The sequence below is a fragment of the Salvia splendens genome, chromosome 12, assembly GCF_004379255.2.
Source record: "Salvia splendens isolate huo1 chromosome 12, SspV2, whole genome shotgun sequence".
Lineage (NCBI taxonomy): Eukaryota > Viridiplantae > Streptophyta > Magnoliopsida > Lamiales > Lamiaceae > Salvia > Salvia splendens.
The window spans coordinates 6,436,571-6,455,493 of NC_056043.1; the positions used below are offsets into that span (position 1 = coordinate 6,436,571).

At 40.1% G+C, this 18,923-nt stretch overlaps 1 protein-coding gene across 3 annotated transcripts; it reads left to right on the plus strand.

The window, feature by feature from the left end:
* Positions 1-2,619: 2,619 nt before the first annotated feature.
* LOC121759650 (oxysterol-binding protein-related protein 2A-like) lies at positions 2,620-8,883 on the plus strand. Of its 3 annotated transcripts, XM_042155309.1 has the most exons (11): positions 2,623-3,295; positions 4,300-4,659; positions 5,360-5,456; positions 6,022-6,461; positions 6,749-6,904; positions 7,225-7,392; positions 7,489-7,629; positions 7,748-7,969; positions 8,078-8,191; positions 8,385-8,569; positions 8,650-8,883. In XM_042155309.1, exons 1-10 carry the CDS (start codon positions 2,927-2,929, stop codon positions 8,559-8,561), a joined length of 2,244 nt encoding a protein of 747 aa, XP_042011243.1. In that variant the 5' UTR covers positions 2,623-2,926; the 3' UTR covers positions 8,562-8,569; positions 8,650-8,883. The 3 variants fall into 3 exon arrangements, 2 of the variants coding, with proteins under 2 accessions (XP_042011244.1, XP_042011243.1); XR_006041697.1 differs by lacking the exon at positions 8,650-8,883 and having other exon boundaries at positions 2,620-3,295; positions 8,042-8,191; positions 8,385-8,400; XM_042155310.1 differs by lacking the exon at positions 8,650-8,883 and having other exon boundaries at positions 2,620-3,295; positions 8,059-8,191; positions 8,385-8,566.
* Positions 8,884-18,923: the final 10,040 nt, after the last annotated feature.

Below are 18,923 nucleotides of genomic sequence, written 5' to 3' on the forward strand. Positions count from 1 at the left end.
ATGGATTGTTCGTTTGTTTCATTCCTAATTCTAATTATTCCAGGATTGTGATCACCATCTTTAGTTTTGATAGTTACATTTATTTATTTTTTTCATGTCATCTGTTGGTGAATTACATGCCCTATCTTGAAGCCTCTTTAATTGAAGATTTGATGGTTTATACTGGTGATGAATTATTAGATTTTACTTCTTTAGAAGAAAATCAGATAATGAACGTTTAAGATTTGAAATAATAGAGTAGTTGATTTCATGTTTGTATGCATATGTAACATTTTGGGATTGATGAAAACTAACTCTATTATGTGTTCAACTAATGAAGAGTTAGCTGTTAGGGACATTCGAGCAATGAACCTCCAATATTTGAAAATAGAGTATAAGGATCGATCAATGAGTGAGAGTGCCCCACCACTTGTATCTCATGTATAACTATACCACCACTAAATTAATTAATTTATTAATTTCATTATAATAAAATTATTCCAATAAGAAAATCAATGTACCACATTTTTTAAATTTGTCAACTTTAATAACCATTTTTATATAAAAGTAGTACTAAACTCTAAAATAATTATGTATCCTAACTATATATAATTAATTATTGATAATTATAAGTAGCACTAGTACAAAATTCAACTAAAGAATATGCATAACAATAAAAAAAATTGAAAAGAAAACATAAAGTAAGGTACAAAAAGTGAACTACTGCATGAAAGCATACAAAAATGACATAACTCAACTATTATGGAGCTATGTCATTTTAATTTGGAGAATTATCATCTCTTATTCGTACCCCGATATCTTACGAAACATATATAAATTCATATACACACAAGATACAAATGACAAAAGCAACAAATTAATAACAACTACAAATTCAATCGAATGAATATCCATGATATAGGTCAAAATCTGATTGATGCTCCTTGCAATGACATTATTTCAGTCTATGCCAAAATCAAAAATCATTTTTCACAGTATATAGACTTTGTTCGTGCATTTATTTTGGAGTACAATAATTTTAAAGAAATAGCGTATGTGTAATCAATCTTTAATTGATAGGAAGACTATGACATGACTTTACATATTTTCAACCCCGTATAAGATTTTGCATGTCTTCGAATAGTATATATATGGTGTATATCCAATGATAATGTTACACGTCACCGTAACTAATTTCTCTGTAGAAATTATACAATATTTTAAATGAGAATAATGGAGTAATAAAAAACAATGTCGTCATTTTACTCACTCACGTGTATCAATATATATACAAACAAACAATGAGAATCGGTGCATGGTTCACTATTTGTACCTAGTCACGATTCTATACACTACTTTTAAATTTATCACCTCAATTATATTTTGTTATCAAACAAAAGTTACACTAAATTTTGGGAAATAATTATATACTGTAAATAATCATAGTATAAAACTGAAGTAAAGCATACAAAATTAAAATTAATTATTTGAAATGGGATATAAAATGAAACACAAAAATAATTTTAATTAATCTCCTGTCACACCACCTTTTCTCCAACCGCAACTTAATAGAGGATCATGGGGTGCAATTCTATTTTCGTTCAAGTTAAGTTTGTCTCGTCGCCTTAAGTTGACTTACTTTATTATATTATCAAGTTTATGCTTTTTATTTATAAAGTTTACAATACGATACATTGCTATTTCTCTTTTACAATTGACATTTAAGTTTAGATTCAAGTTTAGGATTGACAATTTTTTACTATATAATACAAAAATTTGATATAAATACATATAAAATTAATAGATATGGGTCAAGTCTTATTGGCTCCGTATCCTTATTAGGTTAATCCCATTGAAATCCGATAATTTCATGTTAGACCGGATTGGTTGGATAAGTATTTTATTATTATTACCGTAATTGTTTTTATTTTTTTAAAAAATCATATACCCTTTTACATTATTTCTTTAAGTTTGTGCAAATCAGATTAAAAAATATGTTCTAATCGTATAAACCATGTTTTTATCATGTATCGTGTTGTTAACGAGTTTGCATCGTGTGCGGGTCGTGTTCGAGTTTAAAGGTAGGATATCGAATTCTTGTTTTGTTGAGAGTTTTCTTAATAGGCCGGGTTCAAATTAGACCTTATTGAATTGTGTCGTTAAACAACTCAACTCACTATTTGTTGGCCCATTTTTTACAAGTAAATGAACATAAATTTAAAGATTATGTTACGATGAAGTCAAACCTGTAACATTAGATCTCATACGCTATAGACCACTCATCCACACTTATGTCACCCCCACTCAATACTTCGATTGGCATAGTTAGAAGGTGAGAATATTTGTAAACTAAAATTTGAATTCGTTTATTGCAACAAAACGAAATTTCCGTTGGACCAAATTAATGTCAAAGACATTTACCAAATTAACTAAAATGACAGCACATTTTCCACCACTATTAATGATAAGCTTACAAAATTAACACCAAAATAACCACACTACACATAGATTTCAATAATCCACTACATTACCTAAACATTAAAAATACCAAATTCAATTTCTGCAAAAATTAAACAGTCATTATATATATATAACCCACACTATTATTTTTTCTCTCCCATCGTCCCATTTCCCACCACCCTCCCTTGTTTATGAATTCTACACATAAAATAATTACTCCTCTCTCTCTCTCTCTCTCTCTCTCTCTCTCTCTCTCTCTCAAAAAATCCCTCAGTTTCAGAGTTCATCTCCTCTCTCTCTCTCTCTCACACACACACACACCTCACAGTTCCTTGATTCCCTACAAATACATACAAGCTAGACCGGAATCCAAAGTCCGCACTCATGCGTCACTTTCTCCTGCTGCTATGCGCTGCAGCAATCGCGGAATGCCTATAAAAAATTCCGAGAGATCATATCGGTTTTGACTTTTGAGTAATTCTCCACGATGCGGGTGAAGGAGATGCACCCGCTCTGCTGCATAACGCTGGAGAGCGCCGGGATCGGCGACGCCTCGCCGGAGCCGGCTCTCCTGAGGACCGGCTCCGCGGTCAATCTCACCGCCCGCGGATCTGAGCCCAATGCCGGAGGATCTGACGTCGGCACCAGCACCAGCGTCGCCGGGATCCTCTACAAGTGGACTAACTACGGCAAAGGCTGGCGATCCAGGTGGTTCACATTGCGAGACAACGGCGTCCTCTCCTACTCCAAGTCGCGCCACCCCCAATCGCCGCCGGGATCCGACGTCATCCTCATCGGCGCCGCCGCGAGGGGAGTTGGAAAGCACGGCAAATCCGCCGGCATTGTCCATTTAAAGGTCGGTGCAAAGTGGAATGGGAGATGCATGTTTGGGCATGGGGTAGATGAGAAAATTGAATTGAAAGTGAGGGCTTGTCTTTTATTGCGTGTACCAGGGAAAAGGATTTTTCCAATACAGGCAAAAAATTGCGCAGGAAAATTTACTAGGATTGTTAATCGTATGTATTTTGAGGAAAATTGGCTGCACGGTTAGCCACCAATACGCATAATTAGCTTCGATATCTGAGCCGATTTGCAGTTAAGTGGTTTTAATCTCGAGATTATGGTTTAACTGAGTGTTGATCTAAAGTGGGTCACATCAGCAGATGAGTTTTGTGAGAGACATATGGCTGAGTGGTGTTGTAGGCCTGGCTAGGTTTCTTTCTTATTCACCGTTTTTACTGTCTGGTCACATCAACATTCTGGGATCCCCATTTTTAAGTTTCTCTTTTTTTATCTTTTCTCACCACAGCTCCAACATTTTCTATTTCCAATTATCGTCTCTTTCCTCACTTTTTTAATGTGAAAAAGGCGATGTTGTAGAGGATGGGCATCTATTATTTATGTTTTCTTGAGGAGATGGTATAAAATAAAACAACAGAATGGGCAGAAGTACTTTTCATTCAAATGATACTTGTTGGTGAAAGGGTTTTTCGTGTTTATGTTTTGACCCAGTTTTTCTTACTGCAACAGTGCATGAATATTTTAGATCTGAAAAGACTCGAGACTCGTTTACTGGTCTATAAACAGAAAAGGAGAGAAAAAAGTACATTTCTTTGAAATTTGGGGAGTCTCTCTCTTTACGCTGTTTATAAGGGTAACTGTTTTTTTGATGATTCCTTTATTAATCAATAGTATTAATGTGACTTTGTAATTAGCTATTCGATGTACAGGCATCTTCTTCTTGCTGCCTTCTTACTTTTTACTATGCTTCTACGTCAATCTAAATAGCTGTGCTTCTATCTTTCAAATTGGGCTGGGAGTATTTCTCAATTCTTGAGGTTGTTGTGAAATTGTTTGTAGATCTCGTCCTTTCGAGAGAGCAAGTCAGATGACCGGCGATTTTACATATTTACGGCTACAAAGACTCTTCATTTGCGGACAAGTTCCAAGAAAGAGAGAGTGGCTTGGATAGAGGCTTTGAATTCCACAAGAAGTCTTTTCTCTCTTAGACCGCAGGCTGACAACACCCCTCTCTTAACTAGAGAACTGTCGGTGTCAACTGAAAGGCTGAAGCTGCGTTTGCTGGAGGAGGGTGTTAGTGAGGGGGTTGTCAACGACTGTGAGCAGATTGTGCTATCTGAATTCTCTGGCGTACAAGGACAGTTTCAACTTCTCTGCGAGGAGCGCTCCAATTTACTGGATACACTGAGACAATTGGAGGTGATTTCACTTGATATCTTCAACTAAGCACAAACTCCTTAGTAGATTGCAATTTTGCATTACTTATTACTACTACAAGTCCATGTCTTAGAAGCATAATCTACAGAATGATTTTTATGTCCTGATCAGGGTAGTTAAGAATGTTTTAAGAATCATAATTGGATTTATTGTACCATAAGGAGCAACCTAGTCGAGACTACCATTAGGAACTTACAGTAAGTACAATTTGATGGCTTAATGTGTTTAGCACAGCTATACTACAGTTTGGCAAATAATGTACTGTCTTGATGGAAAGGTCTAATTGTCATTAATTATCTTGCATGAAGTAAAATTTCACCTTGTCTCTTTCAGGCACGGTTATCAAGTTGTTCTTTGAGTGCTACTACATGATAGTACTATCATTTATGTCTCAGATATTCTTGAGGATATATGAAAGCAGTAATTAATTTCCCTTCTACAATCAATTAATTTCACATTTACCATTCATATCATTATAAGATGAGTTATAGTAACAACCAATGCTCCTATTTATTTGAATTTTGCATTTTTCCCGCATCCATTTACAACTGAAGAAAAGAATATGGCAACTTGGTACCTTTTCTTCTGGGGTGGTTTATAGTCTGGCATGTGTATAATTTTCAATTTAAGCAACTTTAAGAGGAAGTAAGGTAAGATAAACATTTCAAATATTCTTTTCCAGGCTGCAAATATTGAAGCTGAAGCCTCTGGGATTAATGATGGTGAATATCAATTGATGAAGCACGAGTACAGAAATCTGGCGCAGCGAAAATATAGTGGTAGATATTTCTTCAATACTTTATTCTGTCCCTTGGGACTCTTTTAGGAACACTTTAAACCTTTCATTGCTGAAGTGACTTTTAATTAGAGATGAACTTTGTGATTTAATTTCTATTCACTTGCATTAATATATCCACATTTGTGAATCAATCTGCCAACATGGGATGATAGAAAATGGTTTCTTTGTTCTGAATAATTTTTTTGTTATATCCCGACTTCTTAACTGGTTGAGTTGCCAATTGAGAAAGTCACACACAATGTCCATGATATGAATCCAAGTGTTGCATAGTAGTACTATAAAAGCCTGCATACCTTTGTCAATGTTTATGGATCTATTTTTGCACATCATTGTCACATGTATGGAAGGGTGCTTCTGTTTTTGACTAAGAACATTGGTCCAGAGGGAAAAAGTTAATTAATCTCTTTCTGTTCATATACAAATTGTATGATCTTAGGCTATTTAATTCCCTGATTCCATTTACACAGAACTACGACATATGGTAGCTGTCTCTAAGTTGGAACATTGTACTAAATTCTCTGACATGATGTTGTTCTTGGTTATAGAGTGGAGCACTACAGAATCTTCAGATGATGTTGAAAAGCAAGAGCTTGATGAAGCATCGGACGAGGAGGAAGTTCACTTCTTTGACACAAATGAATATTTTTCTGAGCATACATCGTGTTCTGGATCAAAAAATGTAGATCAGATGGATGGTGGCATGAGTTTGGGAAATCAAACTAATGATGTGTGCAAGGCAGATGGAATGGAGAATGTAAGTAATCCTAAATATCCAAAAGTTGAGAGACGGAAGAAGTTACCGGATCCAGTTGAGAAGGAGAAAGGTGTTAGTCTATGGTCTATGATTAAGGACAACATTGGCAAAGATTTGACACGGGTTTGCCTGCCTGTATATTTTAACGAACCAATATCGTCTCTGCAAAAATGTTTTGAGGATCTGGAGTACTCTTATCTTTTGGATCAGGCATATAAACACGGGAAATCGGTATGACCCATTTTCTTCAATGTATTTAACTTCATAATATGCATATATATTCAATCCTTGAATTAATATCTCCTGATGCCTTTTGATACTCTTACCATTCCACTACTATTTTGATACCAAATGCTAGTTATGATCTGAATTTCCTCCTTTAGCTGCTGCTTATTATTTTTGTTACTATACTGGTTGGAATATGTTTTCTATTATAGTACTATAAAATTATTCTTTTATACATCTACAAAGCTTGAATTACACCTGTCATGGTAATAGTTATGACCTTACAATTCCAGGGAAATAGTCTTATGAGGATTTTGAATGTTGCTGCTTTTGCTATATCGGGATATGCTTCATCAGAAGGCCGTCACTGTAAACCCTTTAATCCTCTACTTGGTGAAACTTATGAAGCTGATTATCCAGAGAAAGGAATTCGCTTCTTCTCTGAAAAGGTGATAGCATAACTTACTTTTATTCGTATCTGCTCATATATTAGTTTTATGGATTGTGACTTTATCACATGCACCTGTAAAATGTTTTCTACTAGTCTATAGCTTTCAGAAGTCAACAATAGATTAGCTTAATTAAGTGCTGCATTCATGAAGGAACTGATGCTATCCCTTAGGATGATTACGTCAAATCTGCATTAGCACTCCCTAACCTATCACCAAGAACTAAGGAAGTATTGTTTAATTAGTTGGTCATGAGTTTGTCCCTTGAATTCTTTGCTTAGATAGAATTTGATGCTGACTAACTTGTGATATATATATAGGTCAGCCACCACCCTACACTCATTGCTTGTCACTGTGAGGGCAAAGGTTGGAGATTCTGGTGTGACACAAACGTTAAATCAAAATTTTGGGGTAGATCAATTCAAGTTGATCCTGTTGGAACTCTTAATTTAGAATTCGATGATGGGGAGATTTTCCAGTGGAGCAAGGTGAACAATATACATCTTTTAACCGTTAACGGGTTTCTTTTTCTTTTCTTCTTCCTCTTAATGGACCCCTTCTTTACATATGGCGTCTAATTTCAGGTCACAACTAGCATCTACAATCTGATTCTTGGCAATATCTACTGTGACCACCATGGAACAATGCATATCCAAGGTAATCGCCAATATTCATGCAAACTCAAGTTCAAGGAGCAGTCTATTCTTGACCGCAATCCTCACCAGGTAATCTCACAGCATCTCCTCTATTCATGAAGCCAATATAAGTAGTAGACGTATGCATCTGGAATTAGTTATTTTATTCTTTGACCAAATAATATAAAGATATGTACTAACTCGACAGGTTAATGGGTTTGTTGAAAATACCGCGGGGAAAAAAGTGGCTCAATTATTTGGAAAGTGGGATGATAGCATGTATTTTGTAAATGGTGAAGGAACTGACAATGCAAAAGATAGGTCTGAGGCATCTTTGTTGTGGAAGAGAAATAAGCCTCCCCCAAACCTCACTCGCTATAACCTAACTTCTTTCGCTATTACACTGAACGAATTGACACCGGGACTGAAGGTATAGATGATGTATTGGATAACTTCTTTTTCATTCTGCTTTAAGCTTATGCACACTAATTGTCTTATATAGCTCTATCTGATTCCAAGTGTTTGATGACGGATGAAGGAGAAGCTCCCTCCTACAGATTCAAGGCTCAGACCAGACCAAAGGCATCTGGAAAATGGGGAATTTGACAAGGCAAATGAGGAAAAGCTTCGTTTGGAAACGCGACAAAGAATGGTATATGAGTTTCTTTTCTATAAATGCTTTTATCAGTTTTGTGGGTCAAGGGGGCTCCTATCTGGGGAAGGCCGGGATATGGGATCAAGAGAAACGGTTATAGTACTTGTATGTGCAGAAGCTCTTTGTTGATTTATTAAGAAACGCTTTGCTGGATTTGGCACTAACTAGATGATTCTTCTACTGGTGACAGTCGAGGAAAATGCAAGAACATGGTTGGAAACCAAGATGGTTCGAAAGAGTTGGAGAAGGACCTTTCCGCTACATTGGCGGATACTGGGAAGCCCGGGAACAAGGGATGTGGAACGGATGCCCAAATGTTTTCGGCGAGATAACTGAAGACATAATAAATTCCTTGGAGCCTTCTTAACCTCGGAGGTATTTTACTTAAACTTTGTTTGATTATCAAAGCCTTCAAAAACTCAATCATATGTTTTGACTGCTGGAATATTGGACAGAGAAAGAGCTTGGGAGAGTTGGTAGCAGCATGCTCATAGATGAAATGGAGCTTAATTTCTTCGATCAAATATTTTGTTCGAGTAGGCTAATTACGGTAAAAAAAAAAAAAAAGGCAAAGGCAGTACTATAATGTGACATTCTACCTCACAAGACTTATGCGATCTACCATTTTACTCCCAGCATAGACAGCTATTTGTTATTTTTACTCTAAATAAAAATTATATTCATATAAATATATAGTACTAATGTATTATAAAGGGCACAATAATCTCTTGGCTTAGCATTAATTCATAAAGAGCATGATAATCTGTTGGCTTGTCGTAAATCCCGACCAGAAGCTCCAAATATTAACAAAGCCACGTCACTTTTATTGTTCATCATCTTCTCCAAAAAACTTGAGGCATTAAGTTATTGCTATCATCTTCTTCAAATCACTTTTATTTTTATGATATGTTCATCTCGAACCATAATAGATACTCACAAACAATGAAGTTTGTTATTGAAGGGTGAGCCACATTCAAGTGCAAATTATAGGCAGTTCGAAGGGTGGAATAATTGACCCATCGATTTAAAGTTGCTTCATATGTTGAGAACGATCCCTTGGCTATTTGGTTTAGGATTAACGAGTCTTATGCTACTCGACCACGCCCCATCCAGTTAATTCCTCCCCTTTTCAATTATACACGTACTTCTCAATTGATCAACTCAATATTAGAAAAAAAGGCTCACAACTTTAATCTAGAAAATACTATCTCTAACCGCTAAGGAGAGATTATTGAAAATTCTTAAACTGCATAATTTAAATTCTGATACACAAAACTGCAAAATCATAAATCTTGAACAAAAGAAGAAAGAAAAGGCAACTTGGGATAAACAGAAGTGAAAGGGAAGATTATAACCAAGAGAGAAACAACATTGAACTCCAATGTACAATCTTTATCATTTCAATTTTTGAAAGGGAAGACTGTAACAGAGAAACACCATTGAACTTCAATGTACTATCTTTATCATTTCAATTTGTTTATCAAAATCTATTATTTTGCCTTTTTTTGTACAATTTCTACTACGTAATATTACAGTTCACAAGATCAACTCTGACATAACATAAAACCTATTATGGAAAATTGACACAAATTAAAATAGTTTATGGTATTAGGGCATCCACGATGGGGCGCCCTATGGCGCGCCACGTCAGCAGTTTTATCCTCATACCCTCCCACCTGCAATGGGGCGCCCTAAGGCGCGCCCTATATGTTTTAATATTGTTTTGTTAATTAATTTAAATGTTTTCAAATATATAATGCAAACTAATTTAAAAACACAACGAGTAATAAAAAATCGGCAAATATTGCATTAATAAATACACAAAAGTTACACGATTCAAGTTGGCTAATCTACGCAATTCCCAACTTCCGGCGCAACTCATCGATCAACCCCCCGGAGAATTTCGGCTTCGGCGGGGTCCGTACACTTCTTGAGGGCCTTGTGCGTCTGCAACAACGTCTTCGCCATCGAGGCTGCTGCCAACGACTCATACGCGGCGGCCGTCGCGCTCGGGGCCGGGATCGACGATGGGGCTGCGGCGGTCGAGGATGATGTCGCCGCCGCCTTCCCCTTGGCCTTCGCAGCCTTGACGCCTATGGGACGCAGGGAGGACATCGGTGTGCCGGTACTATCGTCCTCCATGTACGTCTGGTTGAGGTCCACCGAACGAGTTCCGCTTTCACTGCTCGTGTAACCACCAGCTTCGGTGGTCTTCGTCCTCTTTGTCGCCCCGGTGTGCAGAATTCTGCCTTGGAACTTCTGCTTGTCCCTCAAGAGCGCCCAGATGGCCTCGTGCTTGAAGTCGCCGTACAGGGACTGGTACGACAACAGCGCTTTAGGCCGCACGTCGCTCAAGCTCTCGCCGCTCCCCTGCTCCCTCGCGCACTTCTCGTACTCCGACAAGAACAGGTTGATTTGTTTCTTCACCTGGTCCCAGTGCTTGCGGAGCTGCTCCCGTTGGCACTTGTACGCGCTCGGCGATGCGCTCCCAGTACGCCCACTGCCTCTGGTTGTTCGTGAATATCGGGCCCTCCGATATATCCACCCAACACCTCGCCAATACGAGGGTTTCATACGACTGGTAGTTTGTACGGCCGGGGGCGTACTCTTCACATACTACCGGAGGTGGCAACTTCTGCGCGCGCTGTCGGTTCCGCTTCTTTTTCGCGGGGGCGGAAGCGGATGGGGTGTCGTCGGCGGCGGCGGATGGGGTGTCGTCGGCGGCGGCGGCGGCGCGTCGGGAGGGGGCGACGGGTCGGTTTGGTGACGGCTCCATGTCAGATAAACCGTACGATTCCGTGCTGAATTCGGGATCGTACTGTGCGTTGGCGTTGAACGGCCGATATTCGTCGGGTTCTGTACCCGACCAACGCGCCTCCCCAAACATCGGACGGTAGGACTTGCATCCATTTCGTCAAAATAATAAAAATGTGAGTTTCGAGAGTGAAATCGTGAAAGTGAAACGTTACAAATGAAGGTGTGATAGGGGTATTTATACAAAAATTAAAAAACGTGTAGCATTGTTCGCGACCATCGTCCGCCGATACCGTAATGGGGCGCCCGATGGCGCGGACGATAGCTCATCGTCCGCGCCCATCGTCCGTCGAGCCCACAATGGTGCGGACGATGGCGCGGCCGATAGGCCATCGTCAACGCTTCAACCGCGGATGATGCATCGGGCGTGGGCGTAGGGCGCGGACGATGGCGGGCACCCACAATGGGGCGAACGATGGCGCCCGCGGACGATGGCACATCGGGCGTCCCATTGTGGATGCCCTTAGAGACTATTTTTAAATTTACGATAAAAACGAAAAGTGATAGTATCTAAGGGTGTCCACAATGGGGGAGCCGCGGCCCGCGGCTCGGCGCGCGGCCCCCCATTGCAAAGGCCGAGAGCCGGGGCGGAGAGGCGAGAAGCGTGGCTGAGCCGCGGCTGCGGCCTTCACGCGGCTGAGCCGTGTGAGCCGCGACCCTCCCATTGCAAGCGCCGAGAATCGCGGCTGGGCCGCGGGATTTTTTTTTTATTATTTTTTAATTTTCGAAATTTTGTGCATAAATATACTACATTTCCACTCCATTTTACTCCCATTTTCCTCCAATCTTCCCTTCCAACTTCAATTTAACCTTGCAATTATGGATTCCGATGATGAACAATTCCAACAAGCGGTAGATCTAGAGTTCCAAAACCTTGTTGCGGCGGTGCAACGTGAAGCGGAAGAGGCAGAAGAGGCGGCGGAGGCGGCGGCTGAGGCTGCGGTGGCAGTCGGCCGGTCATTCCATCATCGGCGATTTTTCGATCGTGATCATGTCGGGGCAGACCGCAGGTTGATGGAGGACTACTTCAACGACAACGCCCGTTATCTGCCAGAAGTTTTCCGTCGGCGATTCAGAATGTCGAAAAATCTCTTCGTCCATATATCGACGTGTTTGGCGCAGCGGTTCAGGTGCTTCAACTTGCGATATGATGCCACCGGCCGACCCGGCTTGTCGACTTTCCAGAAGTGTACGATGGCAATTAGACAGCTTGCCTATGCCGGGCCCGCTGACATGTTCGATGAATACCTACAGATGGGCGAAACGACTGGACTACAGACGTTGAGGCAGTTTTGCAGGGGGATCAAAGATATCTTCAAAGGGGAGTATCTACGGAAGCCATCGGCCGATGATTGCCAGAGATTGATTGCTATGCATGGGACTGCACATCATTTTCCGGGGATGTTGGGGAGCATCGATTGCATGCACTGGGAGTGGAGAAACTGTCCAGTGGCTTGGAAGGGGCAGTTCACTTCTGGCTTCAAAGGCAGACATCCCACGATGATTTTGGAAGCCATTGCTGATTACCGTTTGCGAATCTGGCATGCGTATTTTGGTGTCGCTGGATCGAACAACGACATCAACGTTCTACGATCGTCACACTTGTTTAATGATGAGAGTCGGGGTGAGGGGCCGCAAGTGAGATTCACGGCCAACGGAACTCAGTACAACATGGGGTACTATTTGGCCGATGGGATATACCCTCGCTGGCCCGTGTTTGTGAAGACGATCCGACAACCCGTTGGGCCAAAGCAAACCTACTTCGCGAAAAAACAAGAGGGTGCTAGGAAGGACGTTGAGCGAGCTTTTGGTGTACTGCAAGCGCGATGGGCCATTATACGGTGCCCGGCTCGACAATGGCACGAAAATGATGTCGCAGACATCATGACTGCATGTATCATATTGCACAATATGATAATAGATGACGAAGGATTTGCTGCAGAGCGATGGACACCCGAAGAAGGTGCTAGTACGAGCTCGGGTATTGCCATGGAGCCCATACAGATGGGTGTACCACGTAGTAATGAATACTTGATCCAGAGGTACACCGATATGCGGAGCCAAATATCGCATGATTCACTGCAGGTTGATATGGTTGAAGAGGTCTGGAACCGTAGAAGGGGCGCTGCAGAGTGATTTGGGTTTCCGGCTTGTTGTTTTTAAATTATGTCACTTTCGTTGTATAATTTTCCTATTTCAATATAATACAACGAAGTTATTGTTACATTTTTTCTAGGTTGTGAATTTTCTAATTTACAATCCACATTATTTTACTTTAATTAAATTTATAAATATCATAAATTTAAAACTAATAAAATTTATTAGACTTAAATTAAAAAATAATATTAAAAAAATAAACAAATTAATTTTTTTTTAAAGAGGGCCACATTTGGTGGCCCTTGTTATTTTTGATAGTTTTGTTGACTTTACCATTATGAAAGTGTTAAGGACCTAAATCCGTAACGTCGATTTTCACACAAAATCAAGAAACGAGATGTCGTCGTTGTCGAGCGCCCAACGTTGGGTCGTGACTTGGACGGCAAAAAGGGGCGGTTGAGCGCGAGGTCAGCCTCGTCGGCAACCTTAGGAGATGTTTCTTGTTTGCTACTCAATTGAGCCAAAAGAATGATAATTTCATATATTGATTGACTGAATAAAAAAGATAACAGTCTATCCTATTTATAATGCTACTAACTTAATGAACAAGAAAACAAAGATATAGAAAAAGATATGCTAAATCCCTATAATATCTAAACTAAATAATAATAATAGAGGTTCGTATCAACTCCCCCACGGTTAAAATCCACCTTGTCCTCAAGGTGGGAACCACGAAGCAAAAAGGAGAGTTGAAAGCAGAAGCTTCGGCGAGGCAACTCCTCCCGGATCAAACACACACCGAACAGATGAACGTCTCCCTTTTTCACTTCCATAAAAAATCAACAAAAGAGACCCAACTTTGTCGGAAAAATTCCTTGCTAAATCGAAAAGCTTGTCCACGCCTCCCAGAATGCCCAAGCATGGCGTGTCATTACTCGGAGGGATCAACCTTGCATCTTTGTCGAGCGATGTTGATCGATGATTCATACTTGGAACATCACCGACATTCAAATCCACATAGACACAAGCAATTATGGGCAAATCGGTGTAAGCACCATCTCCTTTCTAGCCCCAACAATTTCCAACAACATTTTTGGATGACACTTGAACAACATTGAGTGAGGCGATTATCTTCTCCACTTCACCAATAGAACCATCCTCCTCTTTATCTTCTAGCAATGTCTCATCCTTTTCACCAATCTTCTCATCATATACCCCAACGAGCACTTGCGGTGGCTCACTGTCGTTCTTGACAATCCCTTTGTTCTTGAGGAACTCTCTAGGGGACTTGTTGTTTTGAACATCAAGAGGAGCGCCATCATTGTGAACATCGGTAATGTCATGGGGAACATCATCACCGAATACTATCGTAGGAGTATTATCAGTTTTCTCTTCGGCTAAATTCTCATCTTGAATGTTCTCCTCAAACTCCTCCCCATCATCCGCATAACAGAGAATGCGTTGTTTACACACATGTCCCATCACCCATTTCTCGGGACAGTGCCAGCAGAGACCCAACCTGGACCGTTCTGACTTCTCCGCCTGGGAGACCCGTATTAGCGGCAGGCGTGGCTGCTCCGGAGTTTGACTGGTCATACGTGCGGGCTGACTGTACAGGTCCCGCGTTGGCTTTTCGGTGGAGTAGCGGGGCTGGTAGGAGGCGGGCTGGACTCGCGCTCTCACCTCCTCCCGAGGGCGAGGTCGGTCCCAGCACATCTCCGAGCGTCGGGGCCGGTCAACGATCGGGTAGCCGCGGTCCTGCTGTTGCGCCGGTGGGTCCCAGCACGTTGGGCGGTGCCGCTGCGTTTTGGTTGTCGGGTAGCGATCAAACCCTAATTGGGTCTGATGCTCTCCGCGATCAGATAGGTGGCCACCCCTCTCGACGTAACCGCCGCGGTGTCGGGGCCAAGCGTCTTGCGCGCGATCTCGGTACCCGATGGGCTGGTATCTCGGCCGTGGACGACGATCAGGTGGATCCAAGTGGTGTGAGACGTAGGGTGATTCTGGATCAGGCCACGACGACGGGCGGAGTACTTCCACCCGGATGCTCGGAGGGTCCCAACTGGTTACACGGCGAGGTTGGGCCGGATGGTAGGGACGGAATGGCTGTGTGGCCTGAGGGAAGTCGTATTGACGACGGCGATAACCGGCGTAGTTGTATGACATGTTGATGGACTGAGGCGTGGTTGTGGTGGATGATGATCGTCTGACTTCGACGCGGCACGCGGGAATCCTTCCCGTCGGGCGTTGCAGAAGTAGTGTTGTCCTGCGGCTAGAGCTCGGCGGACAGGCGGGACTCGACAACCAAAGCAGTTGCTGTGCGCGGAATGTTTTCCGTCGGGCAGCGGTGTAGCTTCGGTTCGAGATGGTGGGAGGGTCAGCTCTCAATGAGAGCACCAGTTGTTAAGGACCTAAATCCGTAACGTCGATTTTCACACAAAATCAAGAAACGAGATGTCGTCGTTGTCGAGCGCCCAACGTTGGGTCGTGACTTGGACGGCAAAAAGGGGCGGTTGAGCGCGAGGTCAGCCTCGTCGGCAACCTTAGGAGATGTTTCTTGTTTGCTACTCAATTGAGCCAAAAGAATGATAATTTCATATATTGATTGACTGAATAAAAAAGATAACAGTCTATCCTATTTATAATGCTACTAACTTAATGAACAAGAAAACAAAGATATAGAAAAAGATATGCTAAATCCCTATAATATCTAAACTAAATAATAATAATAGAGGTTCGTATCAGAAAGCCACATGAGAGCCACGAATGGTGGCCGGGCCACAAATGGTGGCCTTCAAGGGCCACCATTGTGGACACTCTAAGTTCATGAGATAAAAAAAAAGTTCATGAGATATATTATACGATCTACATGCGAGTTTGTTCATCTGGCAAAAAAATATTTTGATAGGTTAATTATAAATTAATACGGATAAATTATTCGAAGAGAGCAAGAGAAAAAGAAAAGAAAAATCTCTATGCTATTTTACAAAAGAATGCGAAAATAATTCTTTTAGTTCTTCACTTTTATTTCTAGTCAAATATTCCCCACATATTTATAATATGTATAGATGAAAAAAGATACTAGAAAGTAAATCAAATCAAATGCTAACTATGGAAACAAACAAAATCTTAATAACTAAACAGTAAATCATATTAAAAATATAACTAAATAATTGTACGGATATTATCAGCTCCCTTCCGAAATAAAGTAAAAGTTTAGGTTCATATCAACTCTCCCACGGTTGAAAACCACCTTGCCCTCGCCCCTCAAGGTGGAAGTCAGAAAAATAATCTTTCATCTAGTTGTCGTTGTTTTGATCATCGTTTGCAATTAAAATTACATCATTTAGCTCATTTAGCTGTCAAGAGACTTTTTCAGTAACGTAACCAATGACGACACAAAGAGTTTTGAGCTATGGAATTTTGGAGGAAATTTGGTTTCCATCTTAGCCATTGCCTCGCAAAGTGCTTGTAGTGATTCGTCATCGTTCTTGACCGTCTCTTCAATGATAAGATCAGACTTGACGTTGTTTATGCTAATATGCAATTGCCTCCATCATTTTATTGAGAATTGCATAATCTCGGTAAAGATGACAACAGATGGATCAATTTTTTAATAATCAGCTTCCATAAGTTCTTGCCATGAGCAATCAGATTCAAGCTTAGATAGTCGTGGAACAATTCAAATGTTGGATGGTCAAAAAATCTCCCCACAAAGAACAATCAATCGGTATCAGATAACTTGAGAATCTGAGATAATCAAAATATTCTTGAATATCTAAAGTCCATCTTACAAGGTTAACACTAGTGAACCATGGGACAAGAGGGGAAGCTTAATAGCACACCGACCATGGTGGGAGAAGAGTACATCAGTGAAAGCACTAGTTGATAGGTATTAGTTATAAATTATTCCATCTATCACATAAAAATAAGGACATTATCCATTTTTGGATGTCCCATAAAAATATCTTCTTCTATTTTTGGTAACTTCTTTCTCTTTAATAAGGTGGACCTCATTCTCCACTAACAATATTATCTCTCTCTTATTTTACCAAATTTTGCATTATTTTTCGTGCCATCCCAAATGTTCATATTCTTGTGGGGCGGTACGATAATATCGCACCGAGAATGTCATACCGCATACCCTACCGTAAATTGCGCTATGAGAAAATGTCATACATATACCTTACCGACTTTTTCGGTATACCGAAAACTCGGTATGATAATTTCCGATACCGTTACCATACCGCTTGTGCGGTATACTATATAGTTTATACGGATAAGGTATGACATACCGAATACGGTATACCAAAATAAGTTATGACATACCGTTATACTTGTGTTTCATACGAAAAAAATTCCTATTTTATAACCAAATATTTAAAATAAAATTTTACCTATTTAAATAATGTCCAAAACATTAAAACTACACTACAATCAAATCTGATTCAAAAAATTTACCTATTTAAATAAGGTATGACATATCGTTATACCGGTGTTTCATACAACGGACTTGATTTTCATCTCTGCGTGAGTGTGTTTGGGGTTGGAGGCGGCGGAACTAAAATGTGAAAGTAGGGTTAGGGATTTTAATTTTTTAAGTATTTTTTATATAAATTTTAAATACAATATATATACCGAATTTTGGGCAAATACCGTATATGCGGTATACCTCATTCGCGGTATATAACATAAGTGCGATATACCGCGGTTTACGATCAATCGGTAAGGTATCATATTGTACCGCAACTTGCGGTAAACTGCAAATTCAATATTTTAGTATTTTTTTGATACAGTAAGTGCGGTATTTCGGTATATTTACTCAGTCCTAGGAGTAATACCTATATGAGAAATTATTTGATAAAAAATATACATTTCAATTCAACTTCTATAAAGATGAAAAGTTTATGTAATCTATTATTATTCAATCTTAATGTAATGTAATCCTCTAGTTCCTAAAACCAATATGGCATCAAGAGCCGGGACTCAGAACCTGGAGTGGCTTCATCACCGTCCACATTAACACAACCGACCCAAACTAGCAAAAAAACCATGATTTATTTTCCAAACCTGTAACACACCGACTTTTTCTACCTTTTTATTGAGTTCTTGAAAGGACCGTCGTTTGTGTACTTGAAAATTTTTTTGACCTTGTTTCTTTTGTCGAGAGAAGTATTTCACTTTTGGGGCCAAACAATTATTCTTCCTAGCCCAATTTGAAACCCAATTGTTACGAGCCCAAAATGATACCTACACGAAAGAATAGACCACATATCAAATACACTTTCGACAACAAATCAAGACGAAAAGTTGGATAAGAACCGCGTCACATCAAGACGAAAAGTTAGATAAGAACCACGTCGCATAAAGCACGTTTTCCTAAGGCCGCATTAATTAGTCGTCAAATCGAAACGAAAAGACGTGAATTTTTGTCTTTTATGAAAAAATTTTCTATAAATATAACCTTCCATTCACTTCATTCTTTTACTTCACAACAAAGAGCTACTATCAAGATTTCCGACCCCTCTTCATCCTCTTCAAAATTTCCTTCCAATTCTTGTTCTTGCAACCATTGAAGTTTATTTTCAAGAATCTCCGACGAATCGCATCGTTTCTTGTCTCTACCGATCCATTTTTGTCAAAGAAGGTATATTTGCTTCACTTCCCCTCATTCTTTTCGCTTGAACCATGTTCTTGACTCCTACATGCATGTAGTGGGTGTAAGAATCATATATCGCAAAGTTGATCGGTGGGAAAGTGAGTTTGCTTGAGAACTTTGATAGTTATGCGATTTTTGAATGAGTTTATGTAGAGATTG